At 43.8% G+C, this 27,991-nt stretch overlaps 1 protein-coding gene across 5 annotated transcripts in view; it reads right to left on the bottom strand.

Moving 5' to 3' along the window:
- The window catches only part of MYO6 (myosin VI), a 407,005-nt gene that overhangs the window by 250,403 nt on the left and 128,611 nt on the right, over window positions 1-27,991 (bottom strand). For all 5 annotated transcript variants that reach the window (XM_030199055.1, XM_030199058.1, XM_030199059.1 and 2 more), the window contains exons 5-8: window positions 21,519-21,648; window positions 17,249-17,354; window positions 12,694-12,749; window positions 8,041-8,138 (exon numbers count right to left, since the gene is read on the bottom strand). In XM_030199055.1, coding sequence (XP_030054915.1) covers window positions 8,041-8,138; window positions 12,694-12,749; window positions 17,249-17,354; window positions 21,519-21,648 — 390 coding nt within the window. The remainder of the gene's footprint in view (window positions 1-8,040; window positions 8,139-12,693; window positions 12,750-17,248; window positions 17,355-21,518; window positions 21,649-27,991) is intronic.

The raw sequence follows: 27,991 nt of genomic DNA, 5'->3' as shown, positions 1-27,991 counted from the left end.
CAGCCCCGCGGTGCGGGGGAGGGACACCACACCCTCCGATGCGGGGGGATCTGGCTTATCCTGCAACCGCAAACGCGGGAGGAGCTGACTGACCCTAACACCGCCGAAGCGGGAGGGGTACAAAGCTGCCCTACTGCCGCACGAAGCGGGAGGGAGCGCCGGCAGAATTTAAGTCTCAATCCAGCCCCGTAAAACGGAGGGGAGAGGAATGCAGCAGCTCACTGTAACACAAATTCGTCTCAACTCTTGAAGAATCCATTGAAAAACTTGAACAGGAAGTCCTCCTGATCAGGAACTGAAGACTAAACTTGAACCTGAAATGCAACCAGAATATAAACAATACAGATATCCGGGAGGGGCTATGGATTGATCAGCTATGATTAATGGAAAGAAAATTATCAGGTATGATACATAATTTTACCTTCCATATCATCATGCTGATCAATCCATAGACTGGTGGGATGTACCGAAGCAGTACTCACCCAGGGCGGGACATAGAAATCCCTGACCGCAACACTGAAGCTCCAAACCGGGCCTCCGCCCGAGCAGCCACAGTCAAGCGGTAATGCCTGGAGAAGGTATGAGCCGATGCCCAAGTTGCCGCCTTGCAAATCTCTTCCAAGGAGATGGACCCGGCCTCTGCCATCGAGGCCGCCTGAGCTCTAGTGGAGTGAGCCTTCAGCTGGATAGGCGGCACCTTCCCCGCGGCCACATAAGCCGCTGCAATGGCTTCCTTGACCCATCTTGCCACTGTAGGCTTAGCAGCCTGCAAACCCTTACAAGGACCTGCAAACAGGACAAACAGATGATCCGACTTCCGGAAATCATTGGTCACTTCCAAGTATCTGATGATGACTCGTCTCACATCCAGATATTTGAGAGCAGAGTATTCCTCTGGGTAGTCCTCCCTACGAAAGGAAGGGAGACAGAGCTGCTGATTCACATGGAAGCGAGAAACAATCTTGGGCAGGAAGGAAGGCACTGTGCGAATAGACACTCCTGCCTCAGTGAACTGCAGAAAGGGCTCTCGACATGAGAGTGCCTGGAGCTCGGAAACTCTTCTGGCTGAAGTGATAGCCACCAAAAAGACTGCTTTCAACGTCAGGTCTTGCAGAGATGCCCTCGACAAGGGTTCAAAAGGCGGCTTCTGCAAGGCTCTTAGCACCAGGTTGAGATTCCACGCAGGCACCACTGAGTGCAGAGGAGGTCGCAGGTGATTAACTCCCTTGAGAAAGCGCACCACATCTGGCTGCGAAGCCAGGGAAGCACCCTTCAGGCGGCCCCTGAAGCAAGCCAGAGCCGCTACCTGGACTTTAAGGGAACTGAGCGACAGGCCTTTCTCCAGACCTTCTTGCAGGAACGCCAACACTGAAGAAATTGGAGCAGTGAAGGGAGAAAGTGAGCCTGCTTCACACCACGCTGCAAAGGTACGCCAAACCCTGGCGTAAGCAGTAGAAGTAGAGCGCTTCCTCGCTCTCAGCATAGTGGCGATGACCTTGTCTGAGAAGCCCTTCTTTCTCAGACGCTGCCGCTCAATAGCCAGGCCGTAAGACCAAAGGGGGAGGGATCCTCCATCACCACGGGACCCTGATGCAACAGGCCCTGCTCCACTGGCAGCCGCAGAGGATCGTCCACTGAGAGCCTGATCAAGTCCGCTTACCAGGGAAGTCTGGGCCAGTCCGGACCCACCAGGACTATCCGGCCCGGATGCTTTGCCACCCGGTCTAGCACCCTGCCCAACATGGGCCAGGGCGGGAACACATAGAGAAGCTCCTGTGTCGGCCACTGTTGGAGAAGAGCATCTACTCCCAGGGATCGAGGGTCCCGTCCTCTGCTGAAAAGCGCAGCACTTGGCAATTGGCCGATGACGCCATCAGATCTAGGCTCGGCTGGCCCCAGCGCTTCGTGATGTCCAAGAACGCCTGAGCAGATAGCTGCCACTCTCCGGGATCCAAGGTATGGCGACTGAGAAAGTCCGCCTTGACATTCATGACTCCGGCAATGTGGGCCGCTGACAGCTGTTCCAGTTCGCTTCCGCCCACTGGCATAGATTCATGGCCTCCTTGGCTAGAGGGGCGCTCTTGGTACCTCCCTGGCGGTTGACTTAGGCCACAGCCGTGGCATTGTCCGACAGGACCCGTACTGGCTTCAACGCCAGTACCGGGATGAACTCCAAAAGTGCCAACCGATTGGCTCTGAGTTCCAGGAGGTTGATAGACCACTTTGCCTCTGCAGGAGACCAGAGCCCCTGCGCTGTCCTTCCCAAGCAGTGGGCTCCCCAGCCCGACAAAGAGGCGTCCGTCGTGACGACAATCCACTCCGGGGTCACCAGAGGCATTCCTGCAGACAACTTGTCTGTCTGCAGCCACCAGCTCAGTGTCTTGCGCACTGCTGGGTCCAAGGGAAGGCGTACAGCATAATCCTCCGACACCGGAGTCCAGCGCTGCAGCAGAGAGTGTTGTAGTGGTCTCATATGAGCCCTGGCCCAGGGCACTACTTCCATCGTGGCCGTCATAGAGCCCAACAGCTGCACATAGTCCCAAGCCCGAAGAGGAGAGGCTACTAGGAACTGGTCCACCTGAGCCTGAAGTTTGACAATCCGATTGCCTGGCAGGAACACTCTGCCCACTTGGGTGTCGAATCGAACTCCCAGATACTCCAGGGACTGAGTCGGGCGCAGCTGGCTCTTCTCCCAGTTGATGATCCACCCCAGGGAGCTCAAAAGAGCAATCACCCGGTCCACAGCTTTGCCGCACTCTGCATAAGAGGGGGCTCGGATCAACCAGTCATCCAGATAAGGATGGACTTGTACTCCTTCCTTTCGCAGGAAGGCCGCGATGACCACCATTACTTTGGAGAAGGTCCGCGGAGCAGTAGCCAACCCGAAAGGGAGGGCTCTGAACTGGAAGTGTCGGCCCAGGACTGCAAAACGCAGAAAGCGTTGATGAGGAGGCCAGATGGGAATATGCAGGTACGCTTCCTTGATGTCCAAGGAAGCCAAGAACTCCCCTGCCTTCACTGCCGCTATAACAGAGCGGAGAGTCTCCATGCGAAAGTGCCGCACTTTCAAGGCCCGATTGACCCCTTTGAGGTCGAGGATAGGCCGGACAGAACCTCCTTTCTTTGGTACCACAAAGTAAATGGAGTAACGTCCCTTGCCAATCTGATTTTCTGGCACCGGAACGACCGCACCCAGGCGTATCAGGTTGTCCAAGGTCTGCTGCACTGCCACAGCTTTGACCGGAGACTTGCAGGGAGAGAGTACAAACCCGTCTCTTAAGGGTCGGCAGAACTCTAGCTTGTAGCCGTCTCTGATGACTTCCAGAACCCAAGCGTCTGAAGTTACCCTGGTCCACTCGCCCAGAAACGAGGACAGGCGTCCTCCAATCTGCACTGGGCCATGGACCAGGGCCCCGTCATTGGGTACGAGACCCTGGGGGAGGACCAGAGGGCGCACCTCCGGGACGGCGGTCTCTGCGAATGGAATGCTGCTTGGGGGAGAAGTTCCTTTTGAAGGAAGAGGGGGAAGAGGAGCCCGACTTGCCCGGGCGGTACCGACGGGCTTCCTGAAACCGTCCTCTGGAGTTACCAGGGCGAGCACCACTGGCCCGAGCCCTGACCTCTGGTAACCTCTTGCCCTTAGACGTGCCGAGATCGGTCACAATTTTGTCCAGCTCGACCCCAAAGAGCAGCTTGCCTTTAAAAGGCAACTTAGCCAGGCGGGACTTAGATGCGTGGTCAGCAGACCAATGCTTCAGCCAAAGCCACCGCCGCGCAGAGACTGTCTGAGCCATACCTTTAGCCGAGGCTCTCAAGACATCATACAGTAAGTCTGCCAAATAAGCCAGGCCCGATTCCAGGGCCGGCCAGTCAGCCCTCAAGGAAGGATCCGAGGGGGAAGCCCGCTGCACAATCGTCAGGCACTCCCTGGCCACATAGGAGCCACAAACTGAGGCCTGCAAACTTAAAGCAGCCGCCTCGAAGGACGACCTTAAGGCCGCCTCCAATCTTCTGTCTTGGGCGTCCTTTAGGGCCGTGCCACCTTCCACCGGCAACGCCGTTTTCTTAGTCACCGCAGTGATTAAAGAATCCACGGTAGGCCAAAGAAAGGTCTCCAGTTCACTTTCAGGCAAAGGATAGAGGCGGGACATAGCCCTAGCCACTTTGAGGCTCGCTTCCGGGACATCCCATTGAGCCGAAATCAAGGTGCGCATGGCATCATGCACATGGAAGGTTCTAGGCGGGCGCTTCGTCCCCAGCATAATGGCGGAGCCAACAGGGGCTGAGGGAGAGACGTCCTCTGGAGAGGAAATTTTCAAAATGCTCATGGCCTGCATTAACAGGTTGGGCAAGTCCTCTGAGCGAAAGATCCGCGCTGCAGAGGGGTCATCCGCTCCATCCGAGCGGGAATCCGTCTCCTCCAAGGAATCCCCAAAGGACCGTTGGGAGAACTCAGATACGCTGCCCTCATCTACATCAGAGGAGACAGAGTCCTCTAAGGCCTGGAAATCCACCCGAGGGCGTTTACTTCCGGGGGCCTCAATCCCTTTATCGGACAAGGGAGCAGGGGCAGCGTTTTGCATAAGGAAGGCCTGATGCAGCAGCAAAATAAACTCAGGGGAGAAACCCCCCAGACTGTGCACTTCAGCAGCCTGGGCCACAGCCCTAGACGCACCCTCAACCGGCGCTCGCAAGAGCGGGGAGAAACATGCTGCGCATCCAAGATGGCATCCGGCGCGACACTCCGCGAAGGAGCCGCGCGGGAAGAACGGCGCTTAACTTTAGCCGCTTTTCTGCCGTCGCCCAAATGAAGGGCGGCCATGGCATTAACGTCTCCCACCTCAAGGGCGGCCCAAGAAGAAGCCGTCCGAGCAGCGTGGCCGGCCAAGATGGCGGAGGCGAGCAGCGGGGGATGGGCGTTTATGGCGGGAAAAACTGCCGCACCGGAGGAAGAACCGGGACACTGACCGGCCTCCAAACTGACACCCAACAAGGGCGAATCAGACTTTAAAACCCCCGCATCCCCGCTAGACGCGCACACGCGGTCCGGGGAGCGATTCTTTGCGCCCTCGCCCTCCGACGCCATCAGCCACGTGGAGATCAATCGGGGAACCCCCTGCCCGCTACAAAAAGGTAAAATTACCTGCTTTCTGCTCCGAGCTGTAACGACCTGGTGTCCCAGTGAATAGCTGCAATAAACGTTTAAATAAACGTAGAAATAAACGCCCTTAAGGACGTCCAAAATTTTTTTTTTTCTTTTTTTTTAAACAGAGCCAGCGGGAGGGGGGAGAAAAGGAGGGACCTGGCACCACCAGGTTTGCACTTGCTCAAGAAGAGCCCTCAACCCCAGGCACTCAACAAAACCTAAAAATTAGGCTTGGAGGCCTAGCCAGAGCTGCTGCTGTGTGTGACCACCACCTGCTGAGATAGAGAACATACTGAGGAGTTTCCGGCAGCACATGACCACATATAGGGAGGCAAAAGGATTGCTCTCTATCTCCACCTGCTGGTAGATGGACACAACCCACCAGTCTATGGATTGATCAGCATGATGATATGGAATATGATCTTATCTTGAATCTTGGCCAATCATTTGGCTGCTCATCGGCCTGCTATGATTGGTTCTGAACAAGTGGACTTTGTCAAGGGGAGTCCATGATCAATGTACGAAAGGACTCTTTTGGCGATGGTCCACAGCAATCTTATCAATATTCCAGCTATATCTGCGAGTCTAGACACTGAAAAGGCCTTTTGATCAGGTTGACTGGTCTTCCCTGTATTGAGTTTTACACTATATGGGGGTGGACAGGTGGTTTATGAAGGCTATTAAAATGAGGTACTCGTCAGGATTGCCCCTTTCCCCTTTGCTTTTTCTTTTGTATTTGGAACCCTTATTGCGCTCTATTTGTCGTGATCCAGAAATATAGGGGGTGACTATGGGTGGGTCGCAGATAAAGGTTCTTGTATTTGCAGATGATATTTTGCTAGTTTTGACTCAGCTTCAATGTTCATTGTCTAGTCTGATTAATGTGTTGGAATTAGGTTTTTATTCTGGGTTTGTTTAAGCAAAAGTCTATAGGGTTACCTTTACAACCCTCTAATTTGACGAAACTGGGATGGTCTTTTTCTGTTCACCTGGGCAGACACCTCTTTACACTACTTGGGTGTTTTGCTGCCTAGAGATCTTTCTACCATTTGTATGGTTAATATTGACCCTTTGATTCAGGCTATTGCTAGGAAGCTCTCAGCTCTGGGACAACCTACTCAGGAGGCATTGGTTGCTGCTCTCAGCCTTGATTCTCACTTGCATGTGCATTTGAAGTTCCATCATGCCTTTCTGAAGGAGTGAATCCATGGCTTTAACTATGCCCCTCTGGTCGACTGATGGACGGAAGATCTGGACATTTCCTTACAGGGTCCACAGTTGGAAACCTGCTTGAAATGGGTGACCGCTTGAATCGAGTCTGTGTCTTTATGGGAAACACATTATAAGATGCATTTGCAACTTTACGTTACCCCACGCAGAGCTCATACAGCAGGCCTCAGTGAGTCTTCCAATTGCCTGAAATGCTCCTTCCCCAATGCTACTTTAGGATACATGTTCTGGCACTGCCCAATAATTTACCACTTTTGGACTCAGTTACTGGCACGTGTCTGGTTTTTCGGGGCACGCTTGTCTTCTCCAACCCAAGTTGTTATTTTCAATTCAAAACGCCTGCCCCGTAAGGTTTTAAGGGGTATTTGCAGAGGGCCATTTTATTGGGCAAGAAAACTATTTTGTTCTACTGGCTGTCTCGGAGGCCCCAGCGATAGCACATTGGTGATCTGCGATGATTATTTTATTGACTATGGAGCATCAATCTGTGCTCAATTTAGACTCTAAACAGGGGAAGGCATTTCGTTTACTTTGGGAACCTTATTAGTCTTTGCCACATGTGGCCTGTAGCTGAATATTGAACGGTGATTAATGTTCTTTTTTAGGAGGCTCTATACACTTCATAGGGGGTTGGGGGTTAGTGTTTAAAATTGATTGGTCCTTGATACCATTGCTGAAATCTGCTGTATTTGTATTCTGGTTTACGGTACTGTTTATATGTCTATTTTTTTTACCAATAAAATACCAATACCAATCAAATACCAAGCAAAATGGCGCCCGCTGCCAGCTCAGAGCGGGAAGAAACATCGCTCGCCATGCTCGGGCCGGCTCCTACGCCAGTACAGCACGATTTACAGAGCCCTGCTGCTGATTTGCGCTCGCCACAAGTGGAACAGCGCTTTACATTGTCCGCAGCCATCGCCGAAAAACGGCGGTAAAATCCAAAATGGCGGTTTCACGCCAAAATCGCCCCGATCGCGGGCCCACCCCGGAGGAGTTGGAAAACACTCTTACCTCAAAGGATCTAGTGTACAACTACGATCCTGCTGAAAATCAGGTCAAAAACCTCTGCTCTTTTTTTTTTTTTTTTTTTTAAAGCTGTGAGGAAAGCAGAGGTATTGAAGACTCCGGAGGCTCAGATGAGTGGGAAAGGCAGGGAAAGGGCGAACCTATATGCCTGCATCCACTGTTGGTGGGAAAGGACAGGGAAAGCAAGGCAATATATCCACATCCACAGAGGTATGGGTAAGGCAGGGAAAGGGCTAACCTATGTGCCTTTAAAGTGAAGCTGCTATAGCCTCCAACACCCCGGTTAACAACTGGCAAGCCAGGAACCACTTCCCGGCAGATTTTTCTGGAGCTCGAACAAGCTGCAGCCACCCTGCTAGGGGAGATAGAGAATACTGAAGAGGCAGTGGAGCTAGCTGGCCAAGAGGGCACTGTGAAAGTTTGAGTGCTCTCTATCTCCCCTGCTGGTTGATGGACATAACCCATATGTAATGGCTTCATCTGCTTGATGACAAGGAAATGTCTATTTTTTTTACCAATAAAATACCAATACCAATCAAATGGCAACCTCTGTAAGAATGAATAATACCAGATATTAACTTACAAACATTCAACATAATATTTTTAAAAAAACCTCAAAAGGACTTGCACTTCACCTTTTCATTAAAATGAATTTCTACAAATTTTCCAAAACGACTGCTATTATTGTTGCGAACTGTCTTGGCATTCCCAAAAGCTTCTAACAGTGGATTAGCTGTTGGAAAATAATGGAAAGATAGAGAACACATCAGTCATTTTGCAAGCAGAAAAAGTTCAAATGATAAGAATATGTAATAAGTTTTATTCCATGGATACTGCACTATGAAATATGAGGAGTAAGGAGGAAGTAAAGGGGTTGAAGACTGCAAACTTCAGAAGAGTAAGGGGGATCTAATGACGGCAAGTACATTTACAATTTCAGATATGTTTAGAACTTCAGAAAATAGGTTATGATAAATACAATAAATTGACACTGACACTGTTGGGAAACTGTGGGATACAAAATGAGATAAATATATATATATGAAAAAAGAGGGAGTCAAATATGGTAAACTTTAAGTATATCAACAAAGATGTAAAATTTCACAAATATTTATTGATTCCCCCAATCATTTGTAGCATGGCTTTAAGATCACAGAATTACACTCTAGCACTCTTATCACCACAGAAATCTAGACATTCATAACACAGGGAGACATGACAAGCCCAGCCACCATCCCCTCATTTCCTCCTGTCTGACAAATGATGAACACAATACCATACCGGGGAAAACAGGCCAGAGTTTTCGCAACACAAACATTATCTAGATCCTTACAAACACCATTCAAGACATTTGACTAACCAGTGTAAAGCTAACAGTCTCAGCTGTTCACAGCCTGCCAACGCTATACAGTGCCTCCAAGATTGCTGCTGTTTCCAAGCAAGGAGGCTCTTACAAATTGGTGTGGCCATAGTTGGCACATGTTATGTGGTCTTCCAAGGATCTCCAACATAATCTCACCATCTGGGCAGATGATACAATGTCACTCCAGCTGTGCTGACACCATATGAGTCAATCATCCAGTAGACCCCTCCACCCCCAAAAACTTGGATAGCAACCAACCACGGATGCTCTTAATTTCTGCCAGCAAAGAAATGAACTATTGTTACTGTAGGCCAGCGGTTCCCAAACTGGGTGCCACAGCAAACTCAAAGGGGTGCCATGGCATATTTTCTTCACCTCCCTCCCACAGACCTGCCAATTCTCCCACATTAAGCGGGAGACTCCCACTTTGGCGGGACATCTCCCACACTCCTGCCAAAGCGAGAAATTCTCCTGCTGAGAGACATTGCCACCACCACACTGCTGGTCCTCTGCCTCCACTGACACCAACTTTCTGTTCTGGGGCAGGAGAACGGCAGAGCTGACAGCGCATGTCTGAAAAGGCCGGGGCCGCTGGATGGAAAGGAGAGCAAAGGTGGGCAGAAGCTGGATGGACAGGGAGAGAGAAGGTGGGCAGAAGCTGGATGGACAGGGAGAGAGAAGGTGGACAGAAGCTGGATGGACTGGGAGAGAGAAGGTGGGCAGAAGCTGGATGGAAAGGGGAGAGAGGTGAGCAGAAGCTGCATGGAAGGTAGGACTCAATTACAATCGGTGGTGACGGCAGCAATGGTGATGAGGGAAAGACTTCAGAGGAAATGTGTAGCCTAGGGGCGTCGAAACCTGAGAAAGTTTGGGAACCACTGCTCTACGTGATATTGTTCTCAGTGCATTCCAACTACTGGATAACTTGTGCTATACAATATAAAGGACTCCTGAGGAAGGTTTATTCGCCGAAACATGGCCCATGTAGGATCCATCTGTAGAGCACATGGTTTGTTGAGACCGAGACTGTGTATCCACTGGTTTATCGATATATATTACATATGACAGATGAACTCATTTTGAGACTCTATAGTTGCAAATAAACTTTTTAACCTGGAACAGATTCCTTGTGGTCACTTCCACCCCCTTTGTCTATTCCTGCTTAATTTCTTCTCTAGCATAACCAATTCCTTGGTTCGGGTACTCTTCTTCAGGCATAGGGGCAGTATTTTACCTGATCCTTATGCCCAAAGCTGTAACTCAGCTAAACAAATACTTCCCTTAAGAGTCTCGAAAAGTGTTGTGTGAAGTCAGCCTTGTCAAATGTCAGAGATATGTACAGTATGTCATCCAACTTGAAAAATCCTACACACTCAAGCAAGTGCCAATTCGTGTAAGTTCTCATAGACACTGAATGGGATCAACTGCATATTAGTCTGTCAGTTCAATTTTTTATATCCCTTGATCCAAAGTGTCACCCCTTGTAGTGGAAGTGAATTTTAAATTTTGTTTCTCAACTCTGCCTTGACCGACCAGTGCACTTGGGGGTCTGTATTTGTGATTAGAAGTAATTCTGTTTAAAAATGATTGTTTTAACTTTGATTGTGTGAAAATAAGTTGGAATATAAAAGATAAGACACAGCTCTAATTAATTTGGTATGTGAAGGGGGAGCCTGTTTCCAGTTCAAACTTGCCACCTGGACTGGGGAACATGTGACCACATTCCCACAATATGGCTTATTTACCTAAACAGAGAAATTCTCAAGCATTCTGTAATTTTCCTTAGCTCTGAACATGAGTTCTAAGTCTAATAAAAAGGGGCGTTTCTTTCAGTGAAATGGGGAACTCGTCTGTGAGTAATGTACATACTGCACAGAGAGCCATGTTTTTTGGTCAAAGAAACTCCTGGCTTTCGCTGTGAACTACTACTACTACTACTACTTAACATTTCTAAAGCGCTACTAGGGTTACGCAGCGCTGTACAATTTAACATGGAAGGACAGTCCTTGCTCGAAGAGCTTACAATCTAAAAAGACAAATGTACAGTTAATCAGATAGGTCAAACAGATTGGGGCAACCTATATGTTCGAAAGGTTAGGTTCCGAACGGGGCCCTCCCCAGCTGATAAGAGCCTGGATGATGTAAAGACAAGTGATGATTGTTTTATTGCTTCTTTTCCTGGTCTAGGAACTCTTAGCATTGCTTAGATGTAGAAACCAGTGATGTAATGATTGTTTATAGATAGGTATTGTTTCTTTTTAGTTATATAGCTAATCATTGTGTGTATATAGCTTAATCATTTTATATATCTTAATCATTGTAGATTTTAGAACCTCTAATAAAGGTCTCATTTACCTAATATGAATCAAAAAGAATCCACAGTAATTACTGAGTAGTCTATGTTAGTGAAGCAGGCTGTAAATCCACAGCAGTACACCTCTGCACTAGCAAAAGTTTTAGGTTACAGAATGACTACTTTTCTCAAACAGGGCTGCATGCACAAAGCCCTTCTATGTCATTGGAATAAGCTGTCTGCATGACGGTTTTCATAAATTGTTTCCCCTCAAGACAGACAGCTGAAGCATCTCGTCACACTAAATTACTTGAATAGTGGCAGAGAGTAGTTATCAACTGCACCGTGCCCATCCACCACACCTGCATATCACAGGTAGCCTGCTCAAAAAATGAAGGAATATTCCATAGTTTATACAGTTTTTTTAATTTATTATTACTTATTTCGGCATTTATATAACACATTTTCAAAATAAAATTGTTTCAATGTGGCTTACAATGAAAACAGATTGAATTACAGACTTTCAATGTAGACACTAGAGTGCGGACTAACAACAGACTAAGTTAAGGACAGAATTATTATGACTGTAGCAAGTGCCTCACTTTGTACATTCACAGAAGAATTTCTTACAGAAAAAAGCTTTAAGGTGCTTGCAAAAGTTTAGGTAGTTATTCATGCACCTTAACATTTTTGGGAGCGTGTTTCAATGTTTAGTGCAAAGGTACATGAATCCAAATGAGTAAACTGATTTCTAGCTCAGGTACTGACATTTGGAGAAATGGAAAGTGAGGTAATTTCTCGCTCCAATGCTTACGTTGCATAGTGGTAAATTGTGTCTACCAAGTATCCAGAGACGAGGCCAAAGATGATCCTATAAGCAATGGAGCAAAGCTTAACGGTTATTTTAATTTGATTAGGGCAGGCATGCAATATTGAGGACAATTAAACATTTTTGAAGTATTACATCACTTCCTGTTTCATATAAGAGTTAGCTATTGATGACTTCCATTACCCAATTATTTGAATCAACCCCAATCCTGAATCAGAGTCCCGAATTGAGTGTCACCTATTCCTAACCTAAATAGTTTGCTTGCCTTAGAAGTGGTTTAACTAGCACTTATTCCATAGGAGATACATAAAGGAAATATTAAGATATACAGCAGAAAGTGCTATATTTCACTGCAGTAAAGGCCCCTAATCATGAAGGAGTGTTTCAGTAAATTTGCCATTCCCATTGATACTACCCTCATCTCCTCCACCTCCCAACATATCCATCCCCACCACTTCCCCCTACCCCAAGAGCATGTCTCCCTCTCTCTCTGCTCTAATAGTTACATGACAGAACACAATGGAATATATTGAAAGAGAAGGATTTTAACAAATATTTTAACACAGCCACAGAGTTTTCCTCATATGTGTGGCAGGTATAGCCATTTGTATAAAGCTGCAGGCTTTGTACAAATGGGCATGGTGCAGTTGATAACTACTCTCTGCCACTATTCAAGCTGACACTTTGCTGCTCCTTTATAAACTTACCTAGTAAAAAACAAAATTATTACAAATCCTACACAGATTCAATAATTTCAAAGTCGGTTTCTGTCATACTTTCAGAGTAGCTTCATTAAGACATACCTTCTACAATTCTCTCATCAATATCCTGACCCGTGCCATAGGATTCAGTCAAATACCTGTGGTCAAAAAAAAAAAAAAAGAGGCCAAATAGCAGGTAACTATGCATGAAAAGTATTTATTGCTACAATACAACATTATACATCTGCAAATGCCTGCATCTGATTGAACTGGAAGGCAGATGAGTGTAATTATAAACATAGACCCTTTTAGATTAACTGTAAATACATATATATTTATTTTTTACTTGTATTCTACGTAATAGCCACTAGCTAATCATAATCTTGGTGGACTACAATAGAAAAAGAAAAAAAATATATATATATATACACACATAAAAGTATCAACACATATGTATATATATGATTTGCATACAATAAAAGTAGGAATAACCAAGGGAAGCCTCACTAATTTGCTTCATTTCTTTGAAGGCGTGAATAAACATGTGGATAAAGGTGGGCTGGTTGATGTAGGGTACCTAGCTTTTTGGAAAGCTTTTGACAAAGTTCCTCATGAGAGATTCCTGAGAAAATTAAAAAGTCATGGGATAGGAGGCAATGTCCTTCCGTGGATTAGGAGCTGGTTATTGGACAGAAAATGGAGGGCAGGTTTAAATGGGCATTTTTCAAATGGGTGAAGGACGTCCTTCGCTATGCCCCCGTCCCTGCAATGGCAGTTGAGGGCATCCTTCGCTATGCCTCCGTCCCTGCGATGGCAGTTGAGTACATCCAAAATGTGGATGTTTCTGTGAGAAGGACGTCCATGCCTGGATATTTCTGTGAGAAGGATGTCCATGCCTGCTATGCCTCCGACACCCCCTTTATTTATTTGGATTTTGAATCACAATTAGCAGCAGTGGGATTTGAACCGGCCACCTCTGGATTGCAAGACCAGTGCTCTAACCACTAGGCTACTCCTCCACTCCACTCCTTTGAAATGTGGCCGTCCCTGTGGGGGGGGGGGGGGGCAGTTCAGGACATCCAAAATGTTTGAAAGAAGGACGTCCACGCCTTCGCTATGCCTCCGCTGACACACACATACCTCCCCTCCTAGTGACATGCATACTGCTGCGATGGACCCGAGTATGACATTTCAGGGTGGGAGGGGGTTAGTCACCACTGGGGGAGTCAGGGGAGGTCATCGGGTCAGTTCGCGCACATTTTGAGGCTTGGTCATAAGAAAAAATGGACCAAGTAAAGTCGCCCAAGTGCTCGTCAGGGACGCCCTTCTTTTTTCCATTATCACTCAAGGACGCCCATCTGTTAGGCACGCCCCAGTCCCACCTTCGCTACGCCTCCGACACACCCCCGGGAACTTCGGTCATCCCTGCAACGGGAAGCAGTTGGGGACGCCCAGAATCAGCTTTCGATTATGCCGATTTGGGCAACCCTAAGAGGACGCCCATCTCCCGATTTGTGTCAAAAGATGAGCGCCCTTCTCTTTCGAAAATAAGCCTGTTAGTGTGCCAGTGATATCCTCATTTTTTGTGCCTGTCCCTCACGTCTGAATTCTCTCACTGTTTGGTCCTACCACTTCTGTCGGAAGTCTGTTTCAGGTATAAACCAGTCTCTCAGTGAAGAAGTATTCCTTATTCTTCCATATTTCAATTTAAGAATAGGGTCATTCCATGCCAAGTGGTCTAAACCTTCCCACCAGCATGTCTCCAAGTTTGTTCAAATTTTATCTGTTGTGCGAGTCAGGTGTTAAACTAAGTTTCCCAAAATTTCAGGTCTCTAACTGCAAAAGTTGCAGATTTAGACCCCTTTTTCTGAAAGGTTTGTCAGTCCATGAGCGCGCAACATTTACCAAAATGCCATTTTGGGGGTCTAATAAAATCCAAACACATTTATAAGAATGGCTAAAAAATTCAAATCCTGTACAGTTTTTGATGCTAATTCCAATGAAATACCATTTTAACATTATGGATGCAAAATCCAGTCAAACAAGTTGACTCAAAGTGTGCATCAAAATTGGTCGCGACTCATCGGAACAAATTTGGACCAATATTCAGACCGCAACAACTTCCATGCAAACAAAGATACGGACTTGAAATTTTGAAAAAGCATTATGCTTGTGCTAGACATAATACTGCCAGATTTGCAGTATGAGTCGCGACCAATTTTGATGCACACTTTGAGTCAACTTGTTTGACTGGATTTTGCATCCATAATGTTAAAATGTATTTCATCGGAATTAGCATCAAAAATTGTACAGGATTTGAATTTTTTAGCCATTCATTAGAAATGTGTTTGGATTTTATTAGCCCTCAAAAATGTCATTTTTGTAAAGGTCGCTCGTTCATGGACTGACAACCTTTCAGAAAAGGGGGTCTAGATCTGCAACAATTACAGTTAGAGACCTCAAATTTTGGGAAACTTCGTTTAACACCTGACTCGCGCAACAGATAAAACTTGAACAAAATTGGAGAACATGATGGTGGGAACTTTTTGCATGGAATGACCCAATAAAGAAGTTTTCATTCACTAATTTGTGAGAGAATGTGCCGAATACTATGCTACAAACTTGATAGAAGAAAACATATTTGGTATCTGCAGTATGTTAAGTATATATATATACAGCAAAGTTTGTATCACTCTATTTAGGGGCCCTTTTACTAAGCTGCAGTAAACACTAATGAATGCTTACTGCAGCAAAAAGTGCCTACTGCAGAGTGCACTCAGACGTGCTACTCACGTGCTAAAAAATAAAATTTCAAAATAGCTGTAATCAGTCTCCCAAACACATCATTACTCACACCAACTTCTCCATCTTTATCACCACCAATGGACATGTAAACATAAATTTTTTTACCATTCGGGGATCTTCAGATATTTCAAAAATTTCCACCATATGGGACTTTGCCACAAATTGTAAATGGTGTCATTTGCATCCTCATAGATCAACCCGTCAATTTTTTACTTTATCCTTTTCTTACATTTCGCTCTTTATATCTTAAAAATTGTGTGTCTTCAATTATTTGTTCAAACTTATTACTTAAATTTAACTTATCTTATAACAAATAGCAGCAACGATTTCCTCCAGCTCAAACCTCTGCCGACATGGCCAGGTTTCGTTACACTTCGTCAGGGAAGAGGTTTGCATTTCTATATTGGTTTCACTGTTTCAAGAAAAATGGCCCTTACTACATACAAAATAGGTATCAATAAGTGCTCATGTGCTACTGGAAAAATTAGCGAATGGCCATTAATGCTGGAAACAGAAAAATCGGCCATTTGATCCACACAGTAAAAATGGCTTTGGCGGGCATGAATGACAAGCATAAGCATGCACTAAGGCCACTTTTTATTGCAGCTTAGTAAAACGGCCCCTTAGTTAGTTTGCTTCTTATGTACTGCCTGCAAATCTGAAAGCTATCGTAGTGGCGTTTATTCAGGTACAGCAGTTATTTTTCTGTCCCTGGAAGGCTCACAATCTGATTTTGTATCTGAAGCAATGCAGGGTTAAATGACACCCAAAATCACAAGGAGCTGTAGTGGGATTTGACCCTGGCTCCACTAGTTCTCAGCCAACTGCTCTGTTAGGCTACTCCTCCTCTTGCCTCAAATCTACCTTCATCAGGGACCAAACAAGTCATTTTCCCAGCAACAGAAGTAGTATGGTATTTTTTTTAACTGACAGCTGAAAAAACTAAGATCCCTTTTTTGCATTTAGACTTTTATGTTATTCATGAAAAGATAATTTGTCTTCCAGGTGATGGTTAGTATACACTACTGTGTACATCTAGTAGCGCTATGGAAATGATAAGTAGTAGTAGTAGGTGATGCAGCATCTTCTCAAATAGAGAATGCATCTCCAGAGGTGTGTGTTGAGGAGAAACAGCCATTGTCGTTTATGATGTGATCCTTAGAAATGTACATAACTCAAAGGCTCACGGGCATGAGGACTCCTTAGTAACTTTCCTGCCTGTTGCAAATATGGTGTGTATCTCAAATGTCCCCAGAAAAATCTTATACAATATTGGGGAAGAGCCGGTTATCATAGTACATGAAGATACCAATGACATAGCAAAGTGGGATATGTTGGAAGGGAGCTCAAGTCAAATTTAAGAATTTTAGGTAATAAGTTAAAATCCAGAAGCTCCAGGATAACATTCTCAAAAATGAACACTATTAAACACAGGCAGGACCTCCAAGACAGTTCAAGCTCCTGTGTCTCAATATGTGGATGGAAAAGGATTTTTTATTTGTTAGAACTAGGCAATATTTTTGTTCCCTGGATGTGACTGAAACAGGTCTAGATAAAAAGTCCTCCTTTTTTGCCTTGGACATTTCTTCCCATTCCATTATCGCTGAAAGACGTCCTAATTTTAGGCCCACCCTAGTACCACCCAAAATATACCTCCAACACACAGCCTTAGCGTTTTGGATGAACTACAGTGTAAAACGTCCAAATTTAGCTTTTCAAATCGCGACTTGGACATTTTCAGCAGATACGTTTATTGCCCATTTTGAGACATCCATTTGTTTTGAAAATGAGCGCCATTACCTTGTAAGCTCAGACTAGATGTATACATTGCATTAGAAGGAACAGCACAAACCTTAGGACAAATTTGGTGTTTTCTGTCTTGCCAGCTCCTGATTCTCCAGATACAATGATAGACTGGCTCATCTTCAGTACTTTCATGTCACGAAAAGTTTTATCAGCTGGAATTTAACCAATATTCAAAAATAAAATGCAAACGTTAAGTACTGAACCTTTCAATTTAACCATTAGGCTACATGCAGCTGAATTTATATATATATATATATATACACACACACGTATACACACATATACATACACACACACACGATCCCACTGGCTCAAAACCTTTCACACATCATGACACACCACGGGCTTCTATACCAGCTTCCCTTCACCCCTAAGCATCACCACCTTTCATCCCCTTCTTCCTCAATCTCTACATCACTGCCATCCCTTCAACATCATCATGTTTCCCTTTCCCCTACCAACCTGTGATCATTTACTTCAGCCCTCTGGATGGTCTCCCACCAGCAAGGAGAAGCAGACAAGCAGCACTTCTTATTGGCCACTGCTGCCTCCTGAAAACAGAACCATATGGGGTTCTGTAGTCTCATAAGATCCACTGGCCCCTCAACATTCTGATTTCAGAAGGAACTAGCATAGGACCAGCAGAAAGAGAAACACAGATTCTGCTGGGGTGGGGAGGGGGGGGGGGGAGAGAGCTAGACTGCCATCAGTAGAACCAGACTGGTAAATCTGACCCACCCTGTTTTCCCTATGCAGGTGTCCCAATGTTCATGCCACACCTGAGATTGCCTTATAATACACCAGTTAGGAATCTCTGCATTAATTCATTGTGACATATGAGATTGAACAAAGGTGGGGAACCCTCAGTCCTTTAGGGCTGCAAACCCCTTGGGTTCTCATGATAGTACTAATGAATAACATGAGCCAGATTTGCATACAAATTTCTCTCATTTATATTCAGGAAGTTCTGAAAACCTGACCAGATTGCAGACCTTGATGACCAACTCCTAATACAAAAAAAAAACTTTCAGAAAATAAATAAGTACATATGATCAGCTGACTGCTTAAGCAGAATGATAGTAAAACCAAATATGTACTACCTAGATTTTTCAAAATATCAACTCAACTATCCTCTTATCTTAATGTTTCAGCTGTGCTGCTTCCCTCCGTAGTAGAGCATCTCCCCTTCTCTCTACCCCTCCCCCTCGCCACTGGGGAGCAGCATCTCTGCTTCCCTTCTAAAGCCCCTTCCCCTGGTTAGCCAGCTTCTCATCTCCCTTCCCTATTGCAACCCTAAGTCCAGCATCTCCCCCTTTCTCTTCTTGCTACTGAGCCTGCCACTGCTGCCCCCTACATCCTCCCAGGCCAACTGGAAGATTAGAAAAGTATCATTGCTGTGTTTCACCATGGTCTTATGCTTACAGGGCCCACATAGCACCAAAGCTTCTTTAGTCTTCCGGCTGGCCAAGGAGGAAATAGGGGGCAGCAGCAGCAGCGGCGGCGGCAGGAAATTTCCTTTAAAATACTTTATTCATGTGAAGACAAAGAAAGCCTGACACTGGCTGTGTTTCACCCATGCAAGGGTTGTGTCAGGGGCTTTAGTAACTTGTAACAGACAAAATAGACAATTGTTAGTTAGTTAAATAAATAAAATAAATAATAAGTAATAAATAATAATCATAAGACATGAATACAGTAATATTAAAATACCACACCATGTACAAACTAAAAAATAAATAATAAAATGAACATATTTTAGAAATGTGTAAAACAAGGACACCTCACTTAAAGCCCCTGATGCAGCCCTTGCATGTGTGAAACACAGCCAGTGTCGGGTTTTCTTAGTCCTCACATGAATAAAGTAATTTAAAAGAATTTTCCTAGTGTGATGTGTTCTTATGAACAGCCATTTTGTAGATCCCTTGCCCTGTTTTCTTGGGCTGTCTGGCACATGCCAGAGCCATGCCGCCAACCTCCAAATTCTGCCACCCTAGGCAGTCACCTAGTCTGCCTAGTAGCTAAGCCGGCCCTGCTCTTTGTGCACTTAGCCATCACCCTGTGTTACTATTTATTTTCATCACCAAATATAAATCCACTCAGGATTTCATTCCTGCTCTGCAGATTTCAGTGTTCTGCTCTGTGTACTATTCCCTTGAATTTCTTACTCCAAACTGCATAATTACATTTTTTTAATTTGAAAACATGGCTACCAAGAAATCAGCCTCTCTTCATGTGGCTTTAAATCACATCCCATTCCAGTGATGCAGTCACACCCGGCAGTTTGGATGGACCCAAATTTAACCTGGATGGGTCCTTCCACCCTCCCCCTGTAGATACATAAAATGTAGGTATTTTTAACCTTCCCCTCAGCACCCCACCCATGAACATGTAACTGACCCCCTCTCTACACCCAGCCACCCTGATCCCCCCATGGTGTACCTCAGCGATATTCCTGGCAACTCATCTTCACTGCCTGTGCAGTTCCACAGGCTTTCCCTTTGCTGCATCCCACCAGTGAGGAAATAAGAAGTGATGTCAGTGAAGGCGTGATGCAACAGAGGGAAAGCCTGTGGGACTGCACAGGTAGCAAAAATGAGTCGCTGCGGATGCTGCTGAGGTACAATGGGGAGGGGCAGAGACTGGGCTGGCGGAGTAGAGGGAGAGAGGGGAGTAAGGCGCCGCTGTTTGGTGGGCCTGAGCCAAGAATGGGTGGGCCTGTGTCCATCCACGCCCACCCATACCTACACCAGTGTCCTATTCTCTCTATGCCAAAATGAGGAAATTCTTATTCCACATATGGGTGGGCAGTTAGAATTATCCAGAAACACAATAGGAAAGCAAAAATTACTATGACTCTGAGAACACATTACCACTATACATTTTGTTGAACCAAAGCAAGATACCATACATCAAAATATGCTGTATATGAAAAAGGCAAAAATAGGACTCTTCTTCAGTATCATCTTTGAAAAACCCTTAAATTAATCAAATAGAAATTACTGCAGTTTGCCAAAAATCAAATTGCTAATATTATTGGTAGAGGAGTATGGTAGCCGTGTTAGTCCACTCTTAAGGTTATCAATAGAAATCAAACATGGAAAAGAAAATAAGATGATACCTTTTTTATTGGACATAACTTAATACATTTCTTGATTAGCTTTCGAAGGTTGTCCTTCGTCAGATCGGAAATAAGCAAATGTGCTAGCTGACAGTGTATATCCTGTTAGAATATCAATGATATGCTTTGATGTCCCCATGCATACCTCTGACCCACCCCCATCCTCCCACCCTGTCAGACTATCATAGTAATGCTTGAATGTTTTCACTTATATACACTGTCAGCTAGCACATTTGCTTATTTCCGATCTGAGGAAGAAGGGCAACCTTCGAAAGCTAATCAAGAAATGTATTAAGTTATGTCCAATAAAAAAGGTATCATCTTATTTTCTTTTCCATGTTTTATTTTGTTTGATTTCTATTGATAATATTCTTGGGAAATTTATGTAGCTTTCTATTTATTCTGCTTAATGACATGCTTAATCACAAAAATTCAAAACAACATATATACATAATTAGGGAAAGGGAAAAGGGATGGGACTTGATATACCATCTTTCTGTGATTGCAATCAAAGCGGTTTACATATTATATGCAGGTACTTATTTTGTACCTGGGGCAATGGAGGTCTAAGTGACTTCCCAGAGCCACAAGGAGTTGCAGTGGGAATCGAACCCAGTTTCTCAGGCCGCTGCACTAACCACTAGGCTACTCCTTCACTCCTCTCTCAGAATTAAATGATCAATGATACATTTAGGGGCTCATTTTCAAAGCACTTAGGTTCCATAGGTTACTATGCAACTTTGTAAGTCTAAGTGCTTTGAAAATACACGTCATAATTAATGAGCAGCACAGTCCCAAGAGCACACAAAATCTTTCCCATTCTCTTCCCCCCCCCAATTCAGCTTCATGAACTTTTTCCTTCTCCTCTCAACCAGCCCCCCTGTACCATTAATTTTCTCCTGAAATATCAGATACTATTTTGAAAACTGTCACCCCAGTTTCCCTTCTTAAGGGGCAATGCATGAAGAGACTGAAGAGTGAGTGTTTTTCAGGGGAATAATCATTTTATTGCAAGATATTAATAGACAAAATTCAGGATGATCAGTATTTTTTGTAATTTTATATTTTGATTGAGAGAGGCAGGTGACACCTTATAGATAGATTATTATTAAAATTATTATGTCTAATCTCACCCTTGAGTCCCTCTCTAGGTATACAGGTGATGAGTAGAGAAATAAATAGATTATGAGTCACCTACCTATTGCATACACATGTGGTGGCAACGTCCCAAGAGATTTCCCCTGATACTTTTTAATGGTCTCTGAAGTATAAAGTTTAGGTACATCAAAGTACGGATTCACCGCTATCAGTATGTTGGCCACATAAGTCTGTGAAGAAAGAAAACATATGAGTAAAAAGACTTAAATGCTGATTTCATTCATTTAACATTTCTAACCAAATTCCATTATACAGATCACTAATCTCAGAAGAAACAAAGAAAATAAACATCAAAGAGACTTCATCATCTTATTGGAAAATGCTCTAATATAGTTACTACCACAGTAAACTCTAAGACCATAATGTAAACAAAAGCCAGAACAAAAAGAAAAAAGCTTTATATCCAGACATGACCAGATTAAAGGTATCAAGCACTTTAAAAACTGGCATAGAGCAGGGATCCTAAAATCCAATACCTGAGGTCCACAACCGAGCCTGGTTTTCAGGATTTCCACAATGAATATGAGATCATACTCATTGTGGAAAGCCTAAAAACCAGGCCGGGTTGTGGACTTCAAGGACTGGATTTGAGAACCCCTGGCATAGAGGGTGTTTTGTAGACACTAAATTATAAAAAGTGCTGAATAAAATATCATAATCATTGCCCAACTGTCCCTAGTTGCTTACTTGTAAGAAAAATGTCTCAGAATCTGTTTATTCACATTTACTACAGTACTATGTTATCATCAGCAGCTAGATCTCTAACAGGCTATAATTCAATGGTATCCACATGTAGAGGGCAGCTGAAATAACTAAAGTTACACCCGTTTTAAAGGGTACTTTAACTTCTCCAGATGTTGCAGACATTTGTCTTTATACCCAAAAATGTAAGGCATCACCTGCCCATCAGATAAGGTGCCATGCTGAAGCAGACAGTTGTTTGTCTAATTATAAAGAATACATCTAGTCTGAAACCTGACTGTGACAATTATCACCCAGTCTCCTGCTTATCATTTCTCACAGCTCAATTAATATTTAGAGTATTTAGATATGAGAGGGTGATCCCGTTACTTATAAAAGCTGCACTAGTTGCCAGGGGAGGCACGTTCCATATTTAAACTCTGTTCTTTAACTTTTCTTAATTTACATGGTATAGCCCCAACCTACATGAAGGAATTAGTCAATTTACCCCCCCCCCCCCCCCCCCACAGAAACTCTGTGTTACATTCAAGAGAATTCATGATTTTGCACTATCCAAATTGCACAACGATAGCATACAAATCAATATACTCTGCTAGGTTTTCTTATCAATCTACCAAATGGTGGAACTTGTTACCTATGGAAATTAGGATTCAAGAAAACTATATTTGTTTTGTATGCTACTAAAAACATTTTTGTTTAAAAAGTTTGTGTTACATAAATAGTTGATTAAGTAGGTTGCCCTCTTCAAATACAATTCTCTCTTTATTAAAATATTAGAAGTTGAATTTCTTGCATTTTTGGGGATTGTATTAGCTATTTTATGTGTTTTGACATTATCTATAGACCCACACTGAAGCTGTATTAGCTATTGTCTTTTGATATTTTTGACAATAATTGTATGCCACATTGAACTTGAGAGGCCAAATGTGGGAAACAAATGCCATAGTGAAGTATAGTAAAGTAAATGAACAGGTGGTCTGAAAGCAGTTAGATATCTTTATTGAAACTCCATGCACTGGATGAGTGACAGTATGATTTCTGTATGTAACATGCCCTGAAACTTTACTAACATCTATATTTGATTCTGTGTTAAAATAATCATCATCATACTGGAACTCCAGAAGCTTTCTGGCACAATGCAAGTACTATGTTGAGCACTAGTAGTAAATTTGAGAGACTGAGATCATACTCCACACATGCCTTGGCTTAGGAATAAGGTTTAGTCTTGTCATGGTAAGTGCAAAACTAACCCACTTGGAGAAACTGCCCCCAAGGAAAGACCAAAGGACAATCAAGCCCAGTATCCAGATTCTGTGTTAAAATACTCATTGGCTACCGATTAAACACCGCGATGGACTGGAAATAGTACAAATGAGAATGAAGTGGATACAGCACCGTTCACGGAAGAAAGAGTGTATCAACAACTTGAAAAGCTAAAGGTGGACAAAGCCATGGGACCGGATGGGATCCACCCCAGGATATTGAGGGAGCTCAAAGAGGTTTTGGCGGGTCCTCTTAAAGATTTGTTTAATATATCCTTGCAGACAGGAGAGGTTCCGAGGGATTGGAGAACGGCGGAGGTGGTCCCTCTTCACAAACGTGGTGATAGGGAAGAAGCTGGAAACTACAGGCCGGTAAGCCTCACTTCGGTTATTGGAAAAGTAATGGAAGCAATGCTGAAGGAAAGGATAGTGAATTTCCTGGAAGCCAATAAGTTGCAAGATCCGAGACAACATGGTTTTACCAAAGGGAAATCGTGCCAAACGAATCTCATTGAGTTCTTTGACTGGGTGACAGGAGAATTGAATCAGGGACGACCTATGGACGTAATCTACTTAGATTTCAGCAAAGCTTTTGATACGGTTCCCCACAGGAGGCTCTTAAATAAACTGGATGGGCTGAAGATAGGACCCGAAGTGGTGAACTGGATTAGGAACTGGTTGACGGACAGACGCCAGAGGGTGGTGGTGAATGGAATTCACTCGGAGGGAAAGGTGAGTAGTTGAGTGCCTCAGGGATCGGTGCTGGGACCGATTCTGTTCAATATATTTGTGAGTGACATTACCGAAGAGTTAGAAGGTAAAGTTTGCCTATTTGCGGATGATACTAAGATCTGTAACAGAGTGGACACCCCGGAGGGAGTGGAAAACATGAAAAAGGATCTGAGGAAGCTAGAAGAATGGTCTAAGGTTTGGCAATTAAAATTCAATGCGAAGAAATGCAAAGTGATGCACTTAGGGAATAGAAATCCACGGGAGAAGTATGTGTTAGGCGGGGAGAGTCTGATAGGTATGGACGGAGAGAGGGATCCTGGGGTGATAGTATCTGAGGATTTTTAAGGCGACGAAACAGTGTGACAAGGCTGTATAGAGAGAGGTGTGACCAGCAGAAGAAAGGGGGTGTTGATGCCCCTGTATAAGTCATTGGTGAGGCCCCACCTGGAGTATTGTGTTCAGTTTTGGAGGCCGCATCTTGTTAAAGATGTAAAAAGAATTGAAGCGGTGCAAAGAAAAGCTACGAGAACGGTATGGGATTTGCGTTACAAGACGTATGAGGAGAGACTTGCTGAACTAAACATGTATACTCTGGAGGAAAGGAGAAACAGGGGTGATATGATACAGACGTTCAAATATTTGAAAGGTATTAATCCGCAAACAAACCTTTTCCAGAGATGGAAAGGTGGTAGAACGAGAGGACATGAAATGAGATTGAAGGGGGACAGACTCAAGAAATATGTCAGGAAGTATTTTTTCACGGAGAGAGTAGTGGATGCTTGGAATGCCCTCCCGCGGGAGGTGGTGGAAATGAAAACGGTAACGGAATTCAAACATGCGTGGGATAAGCATAAAGGAATCCTGTGCAGTAGCGCTATAGAAATGATAAGAAGTAGTAGTAGTAGTAGTAGTAGTAGTAGAAGGAATGGATCCTCAGGAGCTTAGTCGAGATCGGGAGGCGGGCAGACTTATACGGTCTGTGCCAGAGCCGGTGGTGGGAAGCGGGACTGGTGGTTGGGAGGCAGGGATAGTGCTGGGCAGACTTATACGGTCTGTGCCAGAGCTGGTGGTGGGAGGCAGGGATAGCTGGGCAGACTTATATGGTCTGTGCCAGAGCCAGTGGTGGGAGGCAGGGATAGTGCTGGGCAGACTTATATGGTCTGTGCCCTGAAGAGCACAGGTACAAATCAAAGTAGGGTATACACAAAAAGTAGCACATATGAGTTATCTTGTTGGGCAGACTGGATGGACCGTGCAGGTCTTTTTCTGCCGTCATCTACTATGTTACTATGTTACTTTTGGTTCACAAGATCTTGGTCACTGGAAGACCATCATATCTCTCCAATAACTTAATTCCTTACAGTCCTTCAAGAACTCTCCAGTCGCCTCAACAAAACCAGCTTGCAATCCCCTCTTATCATGTTATAATTCATAAATATATCAGGCATTCTATCTTCTCAGCTCTAGGACCACAACTCTGGAATGTGTTCCAGGCTCCCTAAGACTACAATCATCCCTAACAAAGTTCAAGGCAGATCTTATCATTTATCTTTTTGATGATGCTTTCCTCTGATATTCACAGTTTAGATTCTGTTCAGGATATCCACCCCACTTACAGAGCTTCCCCTTCTCTTTTGTGTCTATGTTTTCTTTCCTATTATTACGTTTTATGTCTGTTTATTTTATGTCTATTCATTTGTTTGTTCTATGTGTTAGATGGTTAACTGCCCTGAAAACTGCCATAGGGCAGGACAGTACATTCTAAATAAACTTGGAAACTTAGAAATGGTACAGAGAATGGGTAATCAATTCATTTTAATATCAGAGAAGCAATGGTTGTTTCTCTTGGCAAGGTACATAAGAACCTAAGAATAGCCATACTGGGTCGGACCAATGGCCACCTAGCACACAGGACGGGTCATCGCTGAGTATAAGAAAAATGACCACAGATTTCCTGTTTTGCTGGATCTTCACTGGCTCCCTGTTAGGTTTCAGGAACAATAAAGTGCCTGTGCTTGGTGTTTTAAATCCTTCAGAACAGCACAAACATATACATTCTCACAAGGCAGTTTGTGATTTTGTCACTTTTCAACAGGGATAGAGACATTTTATTTTATTACATTTGTACCCCGCGCTTTCCCACACATAGCAGGTTCAATGCGGCTTACATAGTAAGTAGAGTTACAAAGTCTAGTAAGGACATTCTTTCTTCATGTGGCATCTAAGTAGCATGATTAGGAATAAACACTGAATGTCCTTGTACTGTGTGATTACATGTTATTTTAACTGTATAAGTTTGCTGTAAGCCACCTACATTTGTGACGATGGGCAGGATAGAAATTTAACATAAAGTGAAATATCTGTGTGTTTCAATACGGTGTCATGGCCGGAACTACCCCATTACCACATGCAGTATAGAGTGCTGAACCTGTATATCTACAGTAAATGAGGAAAGTCAGTCATGCTGATACTCCCTAATGACAACAGATGTCTGCTGGTATAAAATTTTCGTGATCATAAATCCAAATAAAGTGTTGAAAGAATCTACTCATGTATACTACAACTGAACCTTATCAAATATTTTTTGTAGGGCCAAAAATATACTCGACAGGGTTAATATCTTAGGTTAATTTATTGAAGCTGTAAGCTTCAAAACTGCTCTTTACCATTACTTAAACCCACAGGTCACCAATATGAGTTGCCCCACATTTAAAAAAACAAACAAACAAACAAAAAACTCTCAACCCAATTGATGTTTCTAATTACTGCCCTATCTCTAATGTTATGTTTCTTTTTTCTATTTCTTGTCAAGATTTTAGAAAAAAGCTCATTTCAACTTTGTCACTATTTGGGTAATATAATTCCCTGAATCCATTCCATGGTTTAAACAACAACAAAATATTTTTTTTTATCTCCTTTTACCTGGAATAACTTTCCTCTGTCTATCCAAAGTGAACTCTATTTTAAAACCTTTAAATCCACAGTTTCAAGGATTTAAAGCATTTAATAATGGATAGGTTCAGGGTCTTCCGTTTTGGTCACTGTACTTGTCTTGGTCTTAATTTTCTTTTCTCTCTCTCTTCTCTAATTTATCCATTGAGAGTATGATTGGTTAACTACCCTGTTTTATAGTTTGGAATTCCTGTCAATCTTTTTATTAGTGTGTACCCTGCTCGTTTCTGCAAATCAGTTTGAATGGTATAGTAAATTTGTAATAAAACTATGAAGTACTGAATATCTTTACCTACCACTCAACTGAATAATTTAATTATTTATACCCATACAACCCAGTGTCATATATTATTCAGTGCACAATACCTTTCTCATTCAGTTATTTATTCCTGATTTTCTCCTGTTATTCTTATTCCCAATACCGTAAGATATTTTAGCATGGGAAAATCAGTAGTAAAATCACTGCACTAAAGGGTAGTGCAATAGGCATGCAAAGCACATGCAAACTGCTGGATAAAATTGTTCCTGATGTAAAAACAATGTACTAAAATGTAGCACAATTTCTTAATCTTATCATAGCACTGAATCTTTATGCCACTCAGGGCTGGAGTAAAGATGCAGTCTGGGAGCAGAAGGGTAATCTGAGATGAAATGTTGCATTTCACCTCAAATCACCCAAGATCCCTGGTGGCTCTAGTAGGCCCCCAACCTCTAACCACGTCTCTCCAACTGCACAAAACATGACACTGGTGGTCCAAGTGGATCCCACCGGAACCTCCAACCCCCTATCCACCTCAAAAAGTTGGGATGACAGGAATAATTCCCACTCACTCCTGCCTCTGGCGTTAACATCTTCCAAAATGGA

Source organism: Microcaecilia unicolor, chromosome 3 (genome assembly GCF_901765095.1).
Source record: "Microcaecilia unicolor chromosome 3, aMicUni1.1, whole genome shotgun sequence".
NCBI classification, from domain to species: domain Eukaryota; kingdom Metazoa; phylum Chordata; class Amphibia; order Gymnophiona; family Siphonopidae; genus Microcaecilia; species Microcaecilia unicolor.
The sequence above is the reverse complement of the archived record's forward strand: the minus strand, read 5'-3'. Positions and strand labels throughout refer to the sequence as shown.